Source organism: Phycodurus eques, chromosome 18, assembly GCF_024500275.1.
Source record: "Phycodurus eques isolate BA_2022a chromosome 18, UOR_Pequ_1.1, whole genome shotgun sequence".
In the NCBI taxonomy this organism is placed as follows: Eukaryota; Metazoa; Chordata; class Actinopteri; order Syngnathiformes; family Syngnathidae; genus Phycodurus; species Phycodurus eques.
In genome coordinates, this window is record NC_084542.1 from 16,513,460 (window position 1) to 16,529,568 (window position 16,109).

Below are 16,109 nucleotides of genomic sequence, written 5' to 3' on the forward strand. Positions count from 1 at the left end.
ACTTCATTTTGCACATATTGTGTATTTTTTGATGTGGTCACACATGCATTGCACGAACACATTGCGACGAATATCATTTATTAAGCGACGATCGCGAACGAGAAGCAAACAATTCAAATTCAAAACAGAAGAACCTCAGCCACAATCCAAAGATTTGCACTTTTTTCCGAAAGTCCAGACGACAACTTTGAACGCGCTCGCCTTTGTTGTCCAAAGCAATGAACATGACACGCAAACTCATTAAGCTCTTAACGCAGATGGTTGTGACACAGGTTAAAAGAACGCCATGACGTTTTGGAGCAAAACAAAAGCAAGAAACAAGAAAAAAAAAAAAAACACAAGATCATCTTCACTTTTTTATTGCGGAAATTTCATTTCATTTCATTTATCCAAACATCCACACCGACGGACAATTTAGAATTCCTCAACGAACGGACGTTTTTTGGGAATTTGGAGTACCCGGAGAAAATCCACACAAGTGCGGGGGAGAACTTCCAAACTCCGCTCAGGAAGGCCGGAGCCGAGATTCGAACCGTAAAGCGGACAAGCTGACCACTCGGCCGCAGTGCTCGCACGACACCTTTTGCCATGAAATCGAATCATTAAATGAGTTGTAAAGTGGTATCTTATCTTATTAGTGCCCCGACTATAACAAACGCACCAATACAAAATGAAAACACTCACAAGGAGCATGGAGGAGCGGCTAATACGGAACTAACTCTGTGGTAAACCCGCACTTTACAAGGCCACGCCCCTTAAAGGCACACATCAACACACGAATGCATGTGCGCGTAACCTTCGGCTTGATTACATTTCATAAAACCTGCTTGTTTATGTACATTCACGTTAATTATGTTTTCCTATTTTACAATTCAGTGCTGTTTGTATTGACTAACGTAACAAAAGATGATTTCAGCCCGGTACGTGGACCACATCGCTGGGCGGCAGCAAATAGTTTTGAGCGCTCGAGCGTCCAGTCGGGGAGAAATGGGAGGGATTCGGTGGAGCGAACCATTTCTGAGCCCATTTCGGGGGAGGGGTGCAGTATTTTTCCCTTGTTTAAATATTCTATTTCACGCAAGTCATCATTTTAGACTTTTTTTCGAGGTCGTTTCAAAAAAAGAGGTACCATTTTTTTGGGGGGGGAAATGCATGTAAAATTTTAGGGGCGAGGAACGCCCGTGCGTGATAGCATTTACATAATAGCATTTCAACGTGTTTCGATGGGGAACATTGACGTCATATACAATGGAGCCCCGCATACTCGCGGTCGGTTACGGAACCAGCCGAAGTCAAGGCACCGCGCTGTCTTTTTCCTACTTGCCCCTGGCGCGACATTTCGAAGTCGTTCAGGCCCTGTCGAAGGCGGCGCCGCCGTTCATCGGTCCCCGCAGGGCTCCGGCGGCCATTTTGGCCTTCCTCCGGGCGGTCCTGGAGCACGCCAGGTAGAAGACCTCCACCACGTTGAGCAGCACCGACACGCAGGACACGGCCAGCATGAAGATGATGAAGACGGTCTTCTCGGTGGGCCGCGACATGAAGCACTCCACCGTGAACGGACAGGGGGCCCGCGAGCACACGATCCGGGCCTCCATGACGAAGCCGTACAGGTAGTACTGGCCCACGATGAAGGCCAGCTCCAGAACGATGCGGAAGAAGATGGACGTCGTGTAGTTCCCCAACAGGTCGCCCTTGATCTTCACCTGGCCCTTGTCGTCCGAGTACTTGGGAAGTTTAAGCGCCAAGGAGTCGCTCTTGCGCTGTCGCTCTCGTAGTTTGTTCTCCCTGTGGATGACGTGCATGACGTGGCCCAGGTAGACCAGCGTGGGCGTGGACACGAAGATGATCTGAAGGACCCAGAAGCGGATGTGCGAGATGGGGAAGGCGTGGTCGTAGCACACGTTCTTGCAGCCCGGCTGCTTGGTGTTGCAGATCATCTTGGACTGCTCGTCGCCCCACACCTGGGACCCAAAACAGTGTCAGCGTTCAACGGCGAGTGCCACTCCTGTCCTGCAGATGGCACTGGTGCGCACACACAGAGGCTAAGTCACTCGCTCTAGTGTGTTTTTATGTCTCAAAAGTATTTATGGTCCAAATGGCCGTCTATTGTCGTACGAGAGCGGCAGCAACTTCCCTGTGTGTTTTCGACATACTTGGCAAATAAAGAGGATTCCGATTCCGATTCCGATTGCGATTGCTACGCGGTAGCCCTTTGCGACATACAAGAAATTCAGTTTTGCCGCACACTCAAAAGTAGGAACGAACTAACTGACTAATACCGAGTAACTCACTAACCGTTTTTGCATACCAGACATTAAATGCCATTTTCTTCCTCAACTGACGTGATATGTTGTCCTTTTTAAAATAGTTTAGGAATTAATGTGCTGATTAAACCAAAGTCACAGATTGGGATAAGGGCGACGATCAAAGAATTGTTGCATTTCTTTCCAACAATTAAGTCTGAAATCTGCGAGTTTGTTGAAGACGTTTGACCTTTCATCTCGCTTCAGCTACTCTGAATGATTTCAAACCCTCGAACACCCTCAGACAAAAAAGGAGAAACAGCTGCGATGCGAATTGCAGGGCCGTGCTGTAAGGAGGAGTGCAACGAACTCAACATTGGAGAAACTAAGCACGCCGCGGCACAGGCGCATGGCACAACAAAGGCGAGCAGTTGCCTGGTTGAAACCTTTCGGCATTACAGAATCCGTTACACCAACAACATCAAATCTACAAAGATACGATTAGTTTTTTGTTTTTGTTTTTTGGGAGGGGGGCGGGGTTGTCTGTTGAAGAAGAAGTAACGTAGAACGGGACCTTCTCAGCGCCGGCTCCCAGGATCATAATCCGGAAGATGAAGAGTACGCTGAGCCACACCTTCCCGATGACGGTGGAGTGCGACTGCACTTTGTCCAGCAGCGACGCCAAGAAGCCCCACTCGCCCATCTTCAACCTTGTTCACCGCACTTTCAACACAAAAAACAACACAGAACTGTTTTTTTTTTATTTTTTTTTATGGCAAATCCTCAAATATATCATATCATTTATCATCAATAAATCACGTTGTTGAATACTTATCCATCCAACCGTTCATCCATTTTCTTTTACCGCTCATCCTCACAAGGGTCGCGTGCGTGATGGAGTCGATCCCGGCTATCTTTGAGGCGGGAGGCGGGGTACATGCACCCTGAACTGGTTGCCGGCCAATCGCAGGGGCACATAGAAAACTACAAAACCATTCGCGCTCACATTCACACCTACGGGCAATTTACAGTCTTCAATCAACCGACCGCGCATGTTTTTGGGATGCGGGAGGAAAGTCGATTGCCCGGAGAAAACATGCAAACTCCACACAGGCGGGGCCAGGATTTGAACCCACCGGTCCCCAGAACTGTGAGGCAGACCACCGTGCCGCTTAGAATACTTATATACATGATATATACCTGTTATATGTATGTGCATATAAATAACACATAATATAATATAGAGTATATATATTTTAGAAAATGATGTCTTTGTAGTAGTAGTTGCAATTGATATAAACTTCTCAGTTGAACAAATCAAGCATAACATAAAATCTTCTACTCAACATTTTATTTTTTTTAGCTCTTGTTTTCTTGTTTTTCTCGTTTTTGTTGTTGATTCATAAGCATTTGAATGCCACTGAAAAATGTCAGCATCCGGTCAGTGTTGATTCGGTGTAAGGCAATAATTAGAAAGTATATGCCAATTGTCTTATGAAATGAAGGTGAGTCGCTTACCTGCAATTGGACAAGCGACTGGTGCTGCTCTCCAGCTGCGTTCTGCAACCGCCGACTGCTGAAATGGAAAAAAAGCAAAGAGCAAAGCAAACGTGAACCGCTTTTTTTTCGCCTTGAACTTGGACTCGGGTTGCACAATTGTGTGTACGTGTGTGTGTGTGGTCACGTTGTCATGCTGCAAAAAAAAATGGGAAAAAAATGACACGCACTTTTGGGCTGGCAAAAGACAAGATTATGTCGGTTAATCATTTTTTTTGTGGGTGTGTGTTGAAGTCCAAACCCTGAGTTGTTGTTTTCATCTTTTCATCATGTGTTACACAACTTTTTCATATGACATCTTTTTTTTTTTTTTAATGATACAAATGTATTTAATGTGATTTAACTGCTGAATTTATAGGCAGTCTTGCAACACGGCAATTGTTTGTTGATAAATCAGAAAACTAAATCTGTCAATCCATTTCAAGTGTGGAAACGTTGGAGGAAATATAGACGGTACTTATTGTTATTAAATATTTATACACGTGTTTACATAACTGTGTGCCTGCCATTGAGACAAAAAAAATCCTAAAAATTATAATGCTATGAATACATTTTTTTAATATGATTTTATATATAATATATCTGAATATATATATATGTTGATACAAGTTAATGCATTTATATGAATACAATAAAATCCAAGAAAGCGTTTAATCAAACTTACTTAATGTATAACTTTAATATGAAATATAATTATGGCATAGGAAATTACAGATATTCTACTATTCCTAATAATAATAATTGTGTTATCATTTCTTCACAAAATTGTTTGACTACTCCTAAATAATAAATTCAGCAAACAGTTTTTGTATAAAACTTTAATCATTTTGCCAAAAACATACAGCAAATGTACGACTTGAAAAAATAGAGTAGAAACAAGCAATATCCAATATCATGATCATTATTATTTCCTATATTCCTGCACATGAAAAATAACTTAAACAGACTCGGCGACTCGGGGGAGCTGGAGTTTATGCCAGCTGACTTCGGGCGAGGGGCGGGGCTACGGAGAGGCCGATGTGCCGCCGATCATCATCGCGGTCATCATCATCTATTTTGCACGACACGATAACTTAAACAGATTCAAAAACCATAGAGTAAATACAACAACAACCTTTGCTGGACATGATTTTTTTTTTTACATGGTAAAAGAAAGAAATACAAAATGAATTCCATGAAAAAAAGCCAAGTTCCCTGCTAACATGCTAACACGCTAAGAATGCAAGTGGTCGCCCAGCAGCCGCTTCTCCTCCTTGGCTCCATCCAGACTCCCTCCCAGACTCTGGCTGGTCTCCATCTCCAAGTCCAGGTGCTTCTTGCTCTGCTTCAGGGCGTCGTCGACCGTGGGCCACCGGGGCGCCGACAGCGCCACCGGGTTGTCGGCCGAGTTCCCCCTTCGGGACCCGGACCTGGCCTTGCATCGGCTGCACAGCAGGTAGAAGACCTCGGCCACGTTGAGCACCAGGGACACGCACGCCACGGCCAGCATGAAGATGATGAAGATGGTCTTCTCGGTGGGCCGCGACATGTAGCACTCGACGGTGAACGGGCACGGCTTCTTGGAGCACGGGAACATGGGCACCATGATGAAACCGTACAGGTAGTACTGACCCGTGATGAAGGCCGCCTCGATGAGGATCTTGAAAACCAGCTGGGTGAGGTAGCTCCCCAGGAGGTTCCCCTTGATGGTCACTTTGCCCTTGTCGTCGGTGTACTTGGGCGACTTGAGGCGGCGCGGTCCGCCGGGGCTGGCCAGCTTCTCGCGCATCTTGTTCTCCTGGTGGATGACGTGCATGGCGTGGCCCAGGTAGACCAGCGTGGGCGTGGACACGAAGATGATCTGAAGGACCCAGAAGCGGATGTGCGAGATGGGGAAGGTCCAGTCGTAGCAGACGTTCTCGCAACCGGGCTGCTGCGTGTTGCACACGAAGTCGGACTGCTCGTCGCCCCACACGCTCTCGGCCCCCGCGCCCAGGACCATGATCCGGAACAGGAAAAGAACCGTCATCCAGATCTTGCCGATGACGGTGGAGTGCGACTGGACCTTGTCCAGTAAGGACGACAGGAATCCCCAGTCTCCCATCTTTGACGATGACGTTCAATTGGTGATCTGGAATCAAACGACAACGCTTATCGAACGAGAAATGCAGACGTACCTTGACGTACGAAAGTGGCCGCCCCACTTAAGTTCGGGACCCCCCCACGGAAAAATTCCTGCCTCCGATTAACTGATAACGAACCAGCGGCGTCGCTAGGCCTATTTTAAAATGTTGTTAAGGCCCCCCGAAAAAAAAGATTTGTTTTTTTGTGGTTAGGCCAATTTTTGTGTGTGTCGTAGCCCTCCTAAAACTGTTTATAAGCCCCTCCCCCCTGCTGGTGCCTACACTATCGTGTTTTAAGAATGAAATAGTTCAATCAGCGACATAACATTTTCTGGGTGCAACACTTCTGGGGGATAAGCCCTCCAAATACATCAAACTTAGTGACGCCCCTGGGACTGACAAGAAAATGCTACCATATCGTAGCAGGATTTCCAATAAATGGAATAAGATAAGTTGGGATATCGAATATCAAAATCAAAATAAACAGAAAACGGATCAATCTCAAATAAATTCCAATAAACAGTTTCTCTCAAAGTTTTTGTATTTATTTTTTTGTTATTTGATTATAAAATAAATATTTTTCACACATTTGAACTTAAAGTTTGTCCCCCCCCCCACACACACACACACTTTGCATTATAGCGTGAGTGTGTGAAGGGAACGAGAGCAGCTGTGTGAAGTTCATGGAAGAAAGGTGAAAACCGACGAAGGGCCGAATAACATTCAATCACTCACAGGTAAAAAGGAATCATGGTACTGTGAAGCTTCGTGCTGCCGTCTTACCTGATGAGCGGGTCGGGCTGGACCGTGTGCGTCTGCGGCCGAGTGCTGACTGAGCTGGACCTTGGAGCGGGTGCAGGGTGGCGAGGGTGACGTTCAAATCCTTCCTGACAGTACTCGAGTATCTTTCTGTGTCAAATGAGTACTGTCTATATTGGCAGTAAAAAAAAACATTTTTTTACAAATCAATTTTGTCCTTAAGTACATTTCAGGATCTGTACTTTTTTACTTAGAGATTTTTATTTATTTATTTTTTTTAACTATTTGTACTTTTACTTTGATTACAAGGTTTGAGGAGGCGCTCAACGCTGATTGGACACATTGTGCAACAGCAATCCCGCCTTGGTTTGTCCCTTTGGACCAGCGCTGGAAGCACCACTAATGATTGACAGCAGCCACACCACCAACGTTTGTGCCCCAAAAATAATTTTCAACATTTTGTGAAAATGCTAAGAAACAAATATTTTCATGAATGCTAATAAAAAAAAAAAAGGGGGGGTTTCTACTTATTGTGCCAATGCTAAGAGGCGAGCATTCACCGTGACGCTAATAGCTATATAAAAAAAAGTCAACTTACTGTATGAAAGGTGAGAGACGAGCATTCGTGAGGAAGTTCATGTTTATAAATCAAAATATATATATATATATAATTAAATGCAAACACTGATGGAATGCTAAACAATGTCAAACACATTTCTTGTTTAGCTGGACTGAATAAGAAACTTTATTGATAGAACAAAGAAATTATACCAGTGCCAAAGAAGCGAAACAATTTCATCAATGATTACAGTTGTATTTGAATTTTTGGGGAAAAAAAGACAGACACATTTTCTCCTAGTGAAAGGATTCAACACCCACACTTTTCCCACTGCTAGCAATATCACCCCTCCCCTCCAGTTGGCAACTTGAAAATGTTACGGTACAACCTGCACAATTTTGATAGGGCGTCAACACCCACACTTTCCGTTGAGATGGTTGAACACCCGCACTTTTCTTTTTTCTTGTTTTTCCTCAATATTACGAAAGAAATGTATGGTAAGCACTTCCCCCAGACTTTTGCAGAGGGGTGGCACACCCATGAGGGATGCAGGTGTATCATCACCCATGCTTTTTAAAAACAAAAGATTCTGCTGAAATGCTTTAACACCCACACTTTTCCCGCTATTAGCAATATCAAACCGGCACCAGTTGGTAACTTGCTACAACCCTAACAAATCTGCTCAGTGGTGGCGCACACCCACACTCTTTCTGGTGAATGGTGGTACACCCGCACTTTTTCGCTTTCATCAAAATGACTCCTCAAAAATGATACGGTACAAATCTGCAAGCATCCACCGCACTTTTACACAGGGGCACATCACACACCCACACACACGCACACACTCGCATACAGTTCAGATATGCACCTCCCCCGTTCTACCCGGCGACCCTTTTCCCGCCTTCTCATTGGCCCTACCGACGCCAAACTTGCGTCCCTGCATCTCCAGCTCCACGTTGAAGCCGTTTTGCATCATGGCGTCGTCCCTCGCCACGTACGCCTTCCTCTGGGCGGCGGGCGGCGCCGGCGTGACGGGCGTGACGGGCGTGACGGGCGTGACGGTGTAGTCTCGCCGCCGGGCCACGCACTCCTTGGCCGCCTTGACGCACAGGTAGAGCAGCTCGACCACGCACAAGGCCAGCGAAAGCGAGGCGGCCCCCAGCATGAACCAGATGATCAGCGACTTCTCGGTGGGCCGAGACAGGAAGCAGTCCACCTGGTGGGGGCACGGCGAGCGCGAGCACACGTAGCGGGCATCCAGCTTCAAGCCGTACAGGAAGTACTGGCCAACCACGAACGCCAGCTCCAGGAAGATCTTGGCCACCAGGTGGATCACGTAGGCACGCAGGAGGCGTCCACGGATGCTTACCTTCGAAAAGTGGATGGAGAGATAAATGGGTAGACACGATAGAATGATACAGAGATACGATTAATCGATACATGAGGTACGAGCAATAGATAGATACGGTAGATCATGACAGTACATACGATACATCCATACAAGGGATACGATTTATCGACACAGGTGATATGATCGATCGCTAGAGGCGATACGATCAATAGATAGATGGATAGATGAGACGATAGACACAGTAAATCGATACAGTGCATGAGATAGATCGATACAGGGGATGTAGATAGACATCAGCGCCGGAAGCTGAGCACATTCCCTTAAAAGACTCACAAAAAAACCTGCCGCATAATTGTCACCTGTATTCAAAGGCTGTGCATGTTTTTTAAAGACAATAACGAGTGAAAATAGTGCAGTTATATACATTTGCGTAGGCTTGTTTTGTTAAAATAGATCGCTGTAATGCCCCCTTGCAGATGGCAGCCGCCTGAAGTTAGTGATTCACTTCCGCCTACGTACCGTTTTGTCAGATCGTTGTTGTATTGATTGCATTGCTAACCTTTGAAAACCTTTTTTTTTTTTGGGGGGGGGGAGGGGGGGAATGACATAACACAGATATTTGCTTTTATGAAGTTTTTGTCCGGTCGTTGGCGGTGACGTGTTACCATTGATGGGCACGGGTGGCTGTCAACACAGCGAACACCTGCTAGCATAGCGCCGTGTTCTTACTATTTTATCAGGCTCAAGGACCCTTGAAAAACAGTTTGGGACGATGATGTTACACAGGTGTTTGCTTTTTTTGAGGTGGGGGTGGCGTAACAATTTTAGTGTTGAAAAACGGGCGTTCCAAAGGCAATTAGTTATCTACCAAATGCTCCAAAACTGATGGGTATTATTGAAAATGATCGCCAGTTTCCTTTTCTTGAACGAAAAAAACAAAAATACAAAAAGTCAACCTTTGTACCTTTCCGCTGCTTTTGATGTACTTTGGCATCTTGAAGCTGCGCTGCAGGAACAACAAAGTCTGGTCGTCCAGCTCGGCCTGCTTCCGCATGCGCTCCTTCAACTGCGCAGCGCACACACGCCATACTGAGACACGGTCAACGTAGTGTCGCTGAAACGCTTGGACAAAAATTTGCTTTTGCGCTAATGCTAATGCGTGTGACAAAGCGTAGTTTGTGGTTTACGATTTAAACTATTAAAATAGGCAATTCTCAGGAGAGTGTTAATTACTCGCCGTTGTTTGCTATTTCCGTCGGTTCTCGGCCCTTTACCGTACCTTCTTCTCGACGTGGATGACGTGGAGGACGTATCCCAGGTAGAGCAGCTTGGGCGTTGCCACGGCGATGATCTGCAGGGCCCAAAAGCGCACGTGCGAGATGGGGAAAGCGTGGTCGTAGCACACGTTCTCGCAGCCCGGCTGCCGCGTGTTGCACACGAAGTCCGACTGCTCGTCGCCCCACACCTGCGCCGCGGGGACACCCGCGTCAGCCATTTTGAATAACATCTACCAGGTGTTTGCCAAAAGTCACGTATGTAAAAAGTAGAAAGTCTCAAATGTTAATCTTCAAGATTCAAGCAAGTCCCAAGATAATGTAGCAAAAATCAAGCAAGTCAAGTCATTAGTCATTAATATTCATAGTAATGCTAACGGATGTCAAAAACATAATTTTTTTGCATTGTTTGAATGCTGAGTCACACGAATCATATGAATGCTGACAGATAAGCATTTGCGCTAATGCTAATAGCTGTCAAAAAACGTGTTTGCTCTAATTGGTCAAAAATGTTTATCTACTGGCGAATACTCAGCGGTAAGTTATCATGCTAATGCTAATGGCTGCAAAAAAAGTAATAGAAAATCAACTTATTGTACGAATGCTGAGACAAACATTCTTGCTAAAGGCTGTAAAAAACACATTTCCACTCATAATGAGGAGACAAACATTTGTGCTCAAGAGTGAAAAAAAAAAAAATAATAAAAAAAAAATAAAAAATAAAAAATAGACTTGTACGAGGCATTAGCGAAAGTCGAGGACGTGAGCTGACCCTGTCGGCACCCGTACTCAGGATCAGGATACGAAAGACGAAGAGGACCGTGAGCCAGACTTTCCCGATGACGGTGGAGTGCGACTGCACTTTGTCCAGCAGGCGGCCCAGAAGATCCCATTCGCCCATTTCGCACGACGCTCGTCGCGATTCCTCAACTGCGAAACGAGATGACACCTCGTTCTTTAGGGCCAATCACAGTTGTGTCAATCCAAAGAAATCTCTTCTGCCGGATCGGCTGGGGCACTGCGTCACTTGCCCCGAATGCAAACTTTCCATCGTATGAAAACTTTTCAACCATTTCCTCCCATACACGCACACACACACACACACGCACACACACACACACACACACACACGAAAGCCTTCTTATGAGTTATTTTATCAATGATAACAAAGGTTACAGAGGTCCATGTTGCACTTTGGAGTTGCGCTAGTGACGGCGGCGGCAGCGGACCTGGAAGGTCACACAAAGAAAAACTTGTCTGATTGGAGTCGCAGCTGGTGATTATGTTTAAATCTACCCTCGAAACGCACACGCGCGCGCACACACACACGCACGCACACACACAGCCATTAACTTTTATCTGCTAGTGAGCCAGACCTAACCTTGGATGATAGCAAGTGACACACACCTACTGTACATGCACGCACACACACACACACACACACACACACACACACACACACACACTACTAGAAAAAACTTTTCACTTAAGAACCAACTTTTGACTTTAGGTCACCTTACCTTAATTTAATCAATTTAATTGTAACACTTTTCAATTATATTAATATTTGTATTGATCATATTAAACAAAATGACAAATGTTCTTTTCAAAATTGAATACATGTCACATTTTTTTTTTTTTTCAGCATCCTCGAGTCCCTTGAGAGGCACGATATCAATTTAAGTTATGATTATTACTAACTGGTGCCAGAAATGGGAGAAAATATGAGGGACAGTTGTCATTATTATGATACAGTTGTACAAACCGCAGCAATGTCCATCAAAAAGTGAGAAATGATATCTTTGTAAGGCAGAATGTTCAGATCCAGCGCTTGTATTGGATGCCATGATATGGCGTACCTAATGAAGTGTCTGTGCGGCCGTACGTACCGATGAAGAAGAGCACAAAGACAACGGTGAAGACGACGAGGAGGAAAGTCGGCGCCTCGGTGGGGGAAAGTGAGCGTCGAGCGTTGTCTCGTCGTTTCGTTCCGAAGGGGTCTTATCAGGAAGGTTCCGTCCTACGCACGGCAACAAACCTTCGAGACATACAAAATAACACCGGCGGAGGCCCAGCAGCTTCTGGAAGCGGGCCGCGACGCCTTGTCCGGTCTGTCCCATCTCGCATTGTCATATCAATGCCTGCGAGTATTTTTCTATGCTGTTTGTATGTGATGCTGTTCCGTGTGTGGTTAAGTAGCACTTGTTTAACATTAACGTAACATCGATGCTGATTTGCGTTAGCCCGTCTATGTCATTTTGCGTTATACGTTAACACGGAGCGAGTAGATTTCCGTTCGATGAAGGTCGCGGAGACACACTGCTGACATACCAATTTAATTCATTCCGTGACCACGCTTGTGACACAAAACACTTGCATCTTAAATGATCTTACCCATTGAAATGAACGGAAACGCCATTAATCCGTTACAGCCTCCACCTAAAAAGCAACAATCTTTTTTGTCATGCGTTTTTTAATAAGAAAAATAGCGCTCTATAATATTGTACTTTATAAAAATATACATAGATAACCAAATAGAATGTAAAGCGACATGTCCACCAGGGGTCAGTACAACAGTCATGCAGCCAAACGAAGACGTTTTACTCAACTACTGCAAGTGACTCAGATATTCGCAGTAATATTAGTCATTTTTTACAGAGGATACAGAACATATACCCGCGAGTATTGTTATATTGTCTGTCTGCATGTGTCGCAGCACCGTTGGTGTTGAAATATATTAGCATTGTAACACCGTCACGTAGATGCTCGTCGCTGAGCCCGCTTATGGCTTTTCCCGTTATGTGTTAGCATTAAGCTAGCTGAACGTTATGGGAGTCTTTTCGCTTCCTCAAAGTGATGTGATACCATCGTCTCTCATTTCTCAACAGTGCGGAAGAACGGGCGCTGAGGAATACTTTATACCACAATTCTTCATCAAAGGCTAGGTAGATTTACCACATCTCGGATTTATTAAAACAGTTTGAATGAAGGTACACGAAGAGTCTGTTTCTTTTTGAATACTTTATTCCTCCCAAATAATCAGAATCATCTTCATTTGCCAAGTATGTCCAAAAAACACACGAGGAATTTGTCTCCGGTAGTTCTAGTACGCTCTAGTACGACAACAGACAGTCAATTGACAGAGAACACTTTTGATACATAAAGACATCATAATAATAACCATTTGTTTTGACGCCAGGTGCGCGCAAGGTGAGCACAAAGCGTCTGCGGTGGTGGCGACGTGAGGTGAGGGGTGGATAAGCTCCAGCTGATGGCACGGCGACCACGTACGAGCGTGTGCAAATGATTTGCAGCACTTTTAAAAGATACAACGCGTGACACTGTGACATATTACACCAGGGGTGGGCAAACCTTTGTGCTCAAGGGCCACACGGGTCAGTCGGGTCATTCGTAAATAAAAAAAAAAAAGGAGTCAAAAGTGGATGACAAATTGTTAATTTGAATCATATAGCCTTTTTGTGAACAAATAGCATGCTTTTTTTTGTGTGTGTGATCAAATATTGATGAGAAAATAATGCCTTTCTGTGAGCAAATGTACACTTATTGTGACAATGAAAATAAGAACCACTATTGTATTGTCAAACGTCGTACACAAATAGAATTGAACCAAATATCTCGATATTAGTAGCCGGAATATATGGTGCTTATAGGGGTAAAACACCTATTTGTTTGTGTTAATAAACAACGCATTTCCGTGCGTACAATTTTTGTGGCAACATAGCATTTCAAGAAGTTGGGAGTGTATCTGTGGGAAATGTTTGGCCACTTACTTTTATACTTTGACCACCCCTGTATTACTGACTGTACACCAATGGGAGGTTACAACACAACTTGTGTTCTTATCTAAATGTCTGGACGACGACGCCAAGACGATCCGCTTTTAACCGATGAACACTCGCCAGCCCAAAACCCAAATCCACTCGGGGATGCACCTCATCAGTCCATACTGGGGAAAACAAAAACAATCAATATGTAAGATGCCAAACATGAACATAACATTGGCACGTGTGTAGACTTTCGGTGGCCACCTGCAGCGTGTGCGGCCAATAGCCGGTGGTCCGGTTGGACACGCCCAGGGTGGAGATGGCGTGGCGCGCGTAAACGTGCGGCGTGGGCGCGAACCATCCTTCCGTGGACGACGCCGGACCCCGCTCACTGGAGGCCATCTGCGCGGTAAAACACCACGGAGGAAATACAGCGTGCATATTTTTAGGCACAGGAACCTCTCCAGGAAAAGGTGGGCAAAGGCCATACTTGATTTTGAAAAGCAAATTTAAAATATGTTATCTCATTTTATTGTATTGTTTATAGTTGTTATTATATTGACCACGTATTTAGTAAAATAGAAAATGTTAAAAAATGGTTACAATGTGTATGTAAAATTGAAGTTACAAATTAATTAAAATAATATGTTTTAACAATAAAATCAGAATTCATTCTTTTTAATTTGATTTTATATAGTCAATGTTATTAGAACCAATCGATTATTTCATAAAATATACATTTTCAATGTCAAATTGTTTATTTTACTCATTTATTTATATTTACAGTAACTCAATTAAACAGTTATTTAATGAGATATACTAAATGATTTTTTATGTAAAATTGTCCATTTCAATAATACAAATTATTTTTATTAATTTCTTTTTAAAAAAAATAGCTTTTGTGTGTTCTACTTTAGGGGTTTCTGTTGCATCGTAGTTGAAATATTTTTTTTTGCAATCATGAAGCTTATGACGACCTGGAATGGAAGCAGACTTTGGGCAAAGATCCCTCTCGCGCCGTACTCGAGGTGGAGCGCTCTGGAGAAATGATCCAAGTACCCCTGAAAGCAAATATTGAATTATATTTTCACAATTATTTCCCTTTTATGGGCAAATATAGCGGTCCAAGATGTCGGCGCGTTTCTGTGGGAAAGGTTTGGTCTCACGGTGGCGGCGGTGAGCGTCACTCTCCCAGGCGGCGGCCGGCAGCAGGCGCCGGACGAGATGTTGACCACGGCCCCCCGGCCGCGCTCCAGCATGCCAGGCAGCACCAAGCGGGTCAGCAGCGTGGCGCCGGCGACATTATTGGCCGTCACCTCCATCAGCCTGCGCTCGGACATTTCCACGAGCTCGCGAGGCGACGCGCACGCCTCGTCCACGCAGTTGACCAGGAAACCCACATCTTTGCCCCTCAGGGCTTCCTTGACGGGCTCGCCGGCCGCCTCGTCCCAGCAAAGGTCGGCGTGGACCGGGACGGTTTCCACGCCGTAGCTCCGGGACAGATTTGCGGCAAAGTCGCCGACGGTGGCCCGGTCCTGCGTGACGAAGATGATGCTGACACCTTGCCGGGCCAGCTCCTCGGCGTACGCCTGCGCCACAGGCTCCGATGCACCTGACGAGAGAGATGAGAGATGTTTGCATCAGTCGGTGTCCAGAAAGTGAAACTGATGGTGAATTATTGGAATCCACTTTATTTTATTCCCTGCATGTATGCGTGGTGAATTCATTCCCCCAAGTTTCAGTACTTTTACAAACAACATGAATGACAAGGCACCGGTAAGTACTTTTTCCACCCGTCCTCTATCTTACCATAAACGACAGCCCAGTCTCCATATCTTTGCCTCAGCTTCCTGCTGGGGATCATCCGGGGCAGGAAGTGCACCCTGACCACCACGCAGCAGTCCCTGAGCAGGACGACAGCCCTGCTGGCCGTGTACACAGCGCCCACCACGGCCAGCGTTTCCAAGTATACGCCGCACGATCGGGAAATTTCGCCGTACAGCAAGTGGAAGCTGTCCACTGCCGCCATGCTTCCCCCCGAAAACTCTCAATTCCAGAGAACTCCCCCCTACGAGTTAGTTTAGTTTGTTTGCCCGATAAAATGTCTCATGAGAGATCGAGCTTGCTAATTAAATGCTCCTACATGACATCTTTAAAGTTTGAGAGCCGATTCATCCAGCGGGGATTTGCTTAAATGAAACCCGGAAGAAGGAGCAAAACAATCAGTCACGTGGTATTGCCAGGCAGAAATGATGGCTTCAGGGAATCCTGACAAAAATGTTACATCGTAAGTCATTTTGGACTAGAGCAGCGTTTTACATTATTACTGAGATAATATAAGTTATATGCGGTATTAACTGACGTATATTTATTTTTTTAGGTTATATACAATTAATATATACGACTCATACGCGTCGTGTACTGTTAATGTCACATAATCGTCTTCGCCTAAACGCAGCACTAAATTTGTTATGCTATC

The 16,109-nt window shown here is 45.0% G+C and overlaps 5 protein-coding genes across 5 annotated transcripts in view; 1 reads left to right on the plus strand and 4 right to left on the minus strand.

The window, feature by feature from the left end:
- Positions 1-1,272: 1,272 nt before the first annotated feature.
- LOC133417196 (gap junction Cx32.2 protein-like) lies at positions 1,273-3,820 on the minus strand. The gene is made up of 3 exons (XM_061704771.1): positions 3,762-3,820; positions 2,818-2,966; positions 1,273-1,961 (listed from the first exon to the last, which is right to left on the minus strand). The coding sequence occupies exons 2-3, from the start codon at positions 2,944-2,946 to the stop codon at positions 1,350-1,352; spliced, it is 741 nt and encodes a 246-aa protein (XP_061560755.1). The 5' UTR covers positions 2,947-2,966; positions 3,762-3,820; the 3' UTR covers positions 1,273-1,349.
- A 1,193-nt stretch (positions 3,821-5,013) lies between these two features.
- gja13.1 (gap junction protein alpha 13.1) lies at positions 5,014-5,883 on the minus strand. The gene has a single exon (XM_061705130.1). The coding sequence runs from the start codon at positions 5,881-5,883 to the stop codon at positions 5,014-5,016; it is 870 nt and encodes a 289-aa protein (XP_061561114.1).
- A 1,556-nt stretch (positions 5,884-7,439) lies between these two features.
- Positions 7,440-11,822, minus strand: LOC133416886 (gap junction Cx32.7 protein-like). The gene is made up of 5 exons (XM_061704188.1): positions 11,735-11,822; positions 10,618-10,775; positions 9,851-10,036; positions 9,536-9,637; positions 7,440-8,589 (listed from the first exon to the last, which is right to left on the minus strand). The coding sequence occupies exons 2-5, from the start codon at positions 10,744-10,746 to the stop codon at positions 8,077-8,079; spliced, it is 930 nt and encodes a 309-aa protein (XP_061560172.1). The 5' UTR covers positions 10,747-10,775; positions 11,735-11,822; the 3' UTR covers positions 7,440-8,076.
- Positions 11,823-12,847: 1,025 nt separating this feature from the next.
- hsdl1 (hydroxysteroid dehydrogenase like 1) lies at positions 12,848-15,829 on the minus strand. Its single transcript, XM_061704045.1, has 5 exons — positions 15,440-15,829; positions 14,797-15,242; positions 14,608-14,691; positions 13,895-14,032; positions 12,848-13,812 (listed from the first exon to the last, which is right to left on the minus strand). The coding sequence occupies exons 1-5, from the start codon at positions 15,657-15,659 to the stop codon at positions 13,747-13,749; spliced, it is 954 nt and encodes a 317-aa protein (XP_061560029.1). The 5' UTR covers positions 15,660-15,829; the 3' UTR covers positions 12,848-13,746.
- A 25-nt stretch (positions 15,830-15,854) lies between these two features.
- tbc1d32 (TBC1 domain family, member 32) overlaps positions 15,855-16,109 on the plus strand; it is a 46,074-nt gene continuing 45,819 nt past the window's right edge. Inside the window, exon 1 of the transcript XR_009770296.1 lies at positions 15,855-15,917. The gene's annotated coding sequence lies outside the window, so the exon portion shown is untranslated. The remainder of the gene's footprint in view (positions 15,918-16,109) is intronic.

Coding starts and splice junctions, on each gene's coding strand:
- hsdl1 (XM_061704045.1), bottom strand. CDS start 15,659: ATGGCGGCAGTGGACAGCTTCCACTTGCTGTACGGCGAAATTTCCCGA. Junction 14,033..14,607: donor AAAGTCTGCTTCCATTCCAG/GTCGTCATAAGC, acceptor TTTACCGCGCAG/ATGGCCTCCAGTGAGCGGGG. Junction 13,813..13,894: donor ATTGGCCGCACACGCTGCAG/GTGGCCACCGAA, acceptor TGTTTTCCCCAG/TATGGACTGATGAGGTGCAT.
- LOC133416886 (XM_061704188.1), bottom strand. CDS start 10,746: ATGGGCGAATGGGATCTTCTGGGCCGCCTGCTGGACAAAGTGCAGTCG. Junction 9,638..9,850: donor TCATCCACGTCGAGAAGAAG/GTACGGTAAAGG, acceptor TGCGCTGCGCAG/TTGAAGGAGCGCATGCGGAA. Junction 8,590..9,535: donor ACATCAAAAGCAGCGGAAAG/GTACAAAGGTTG, acceptor CACTTTTCGAAG/GTAAGCATCCGTGGACGCCT.
- gja13.1 (XM_061705130.1), bottom strand. CDS start 5,883: ATGGGAGACTGGGGATTCCTGTCGTCCTTACTGGACAAGGTCCAGTCG.
- LOC133417196 (XM_061704771.1), bottom strand. CDS start 2,946: ATGGGCGAGTGGGGCTTCTTGGCGTCGCTGCTGGACAAAGTGCAGTCG. Junction 1,962..2,817: donor TGGGAGCCGGCGCTGAGAAG/GTCCCGTTCTAC, acceptor TTTGGGTCCCAG/GTGTGGGGCGACGAGCAGTC.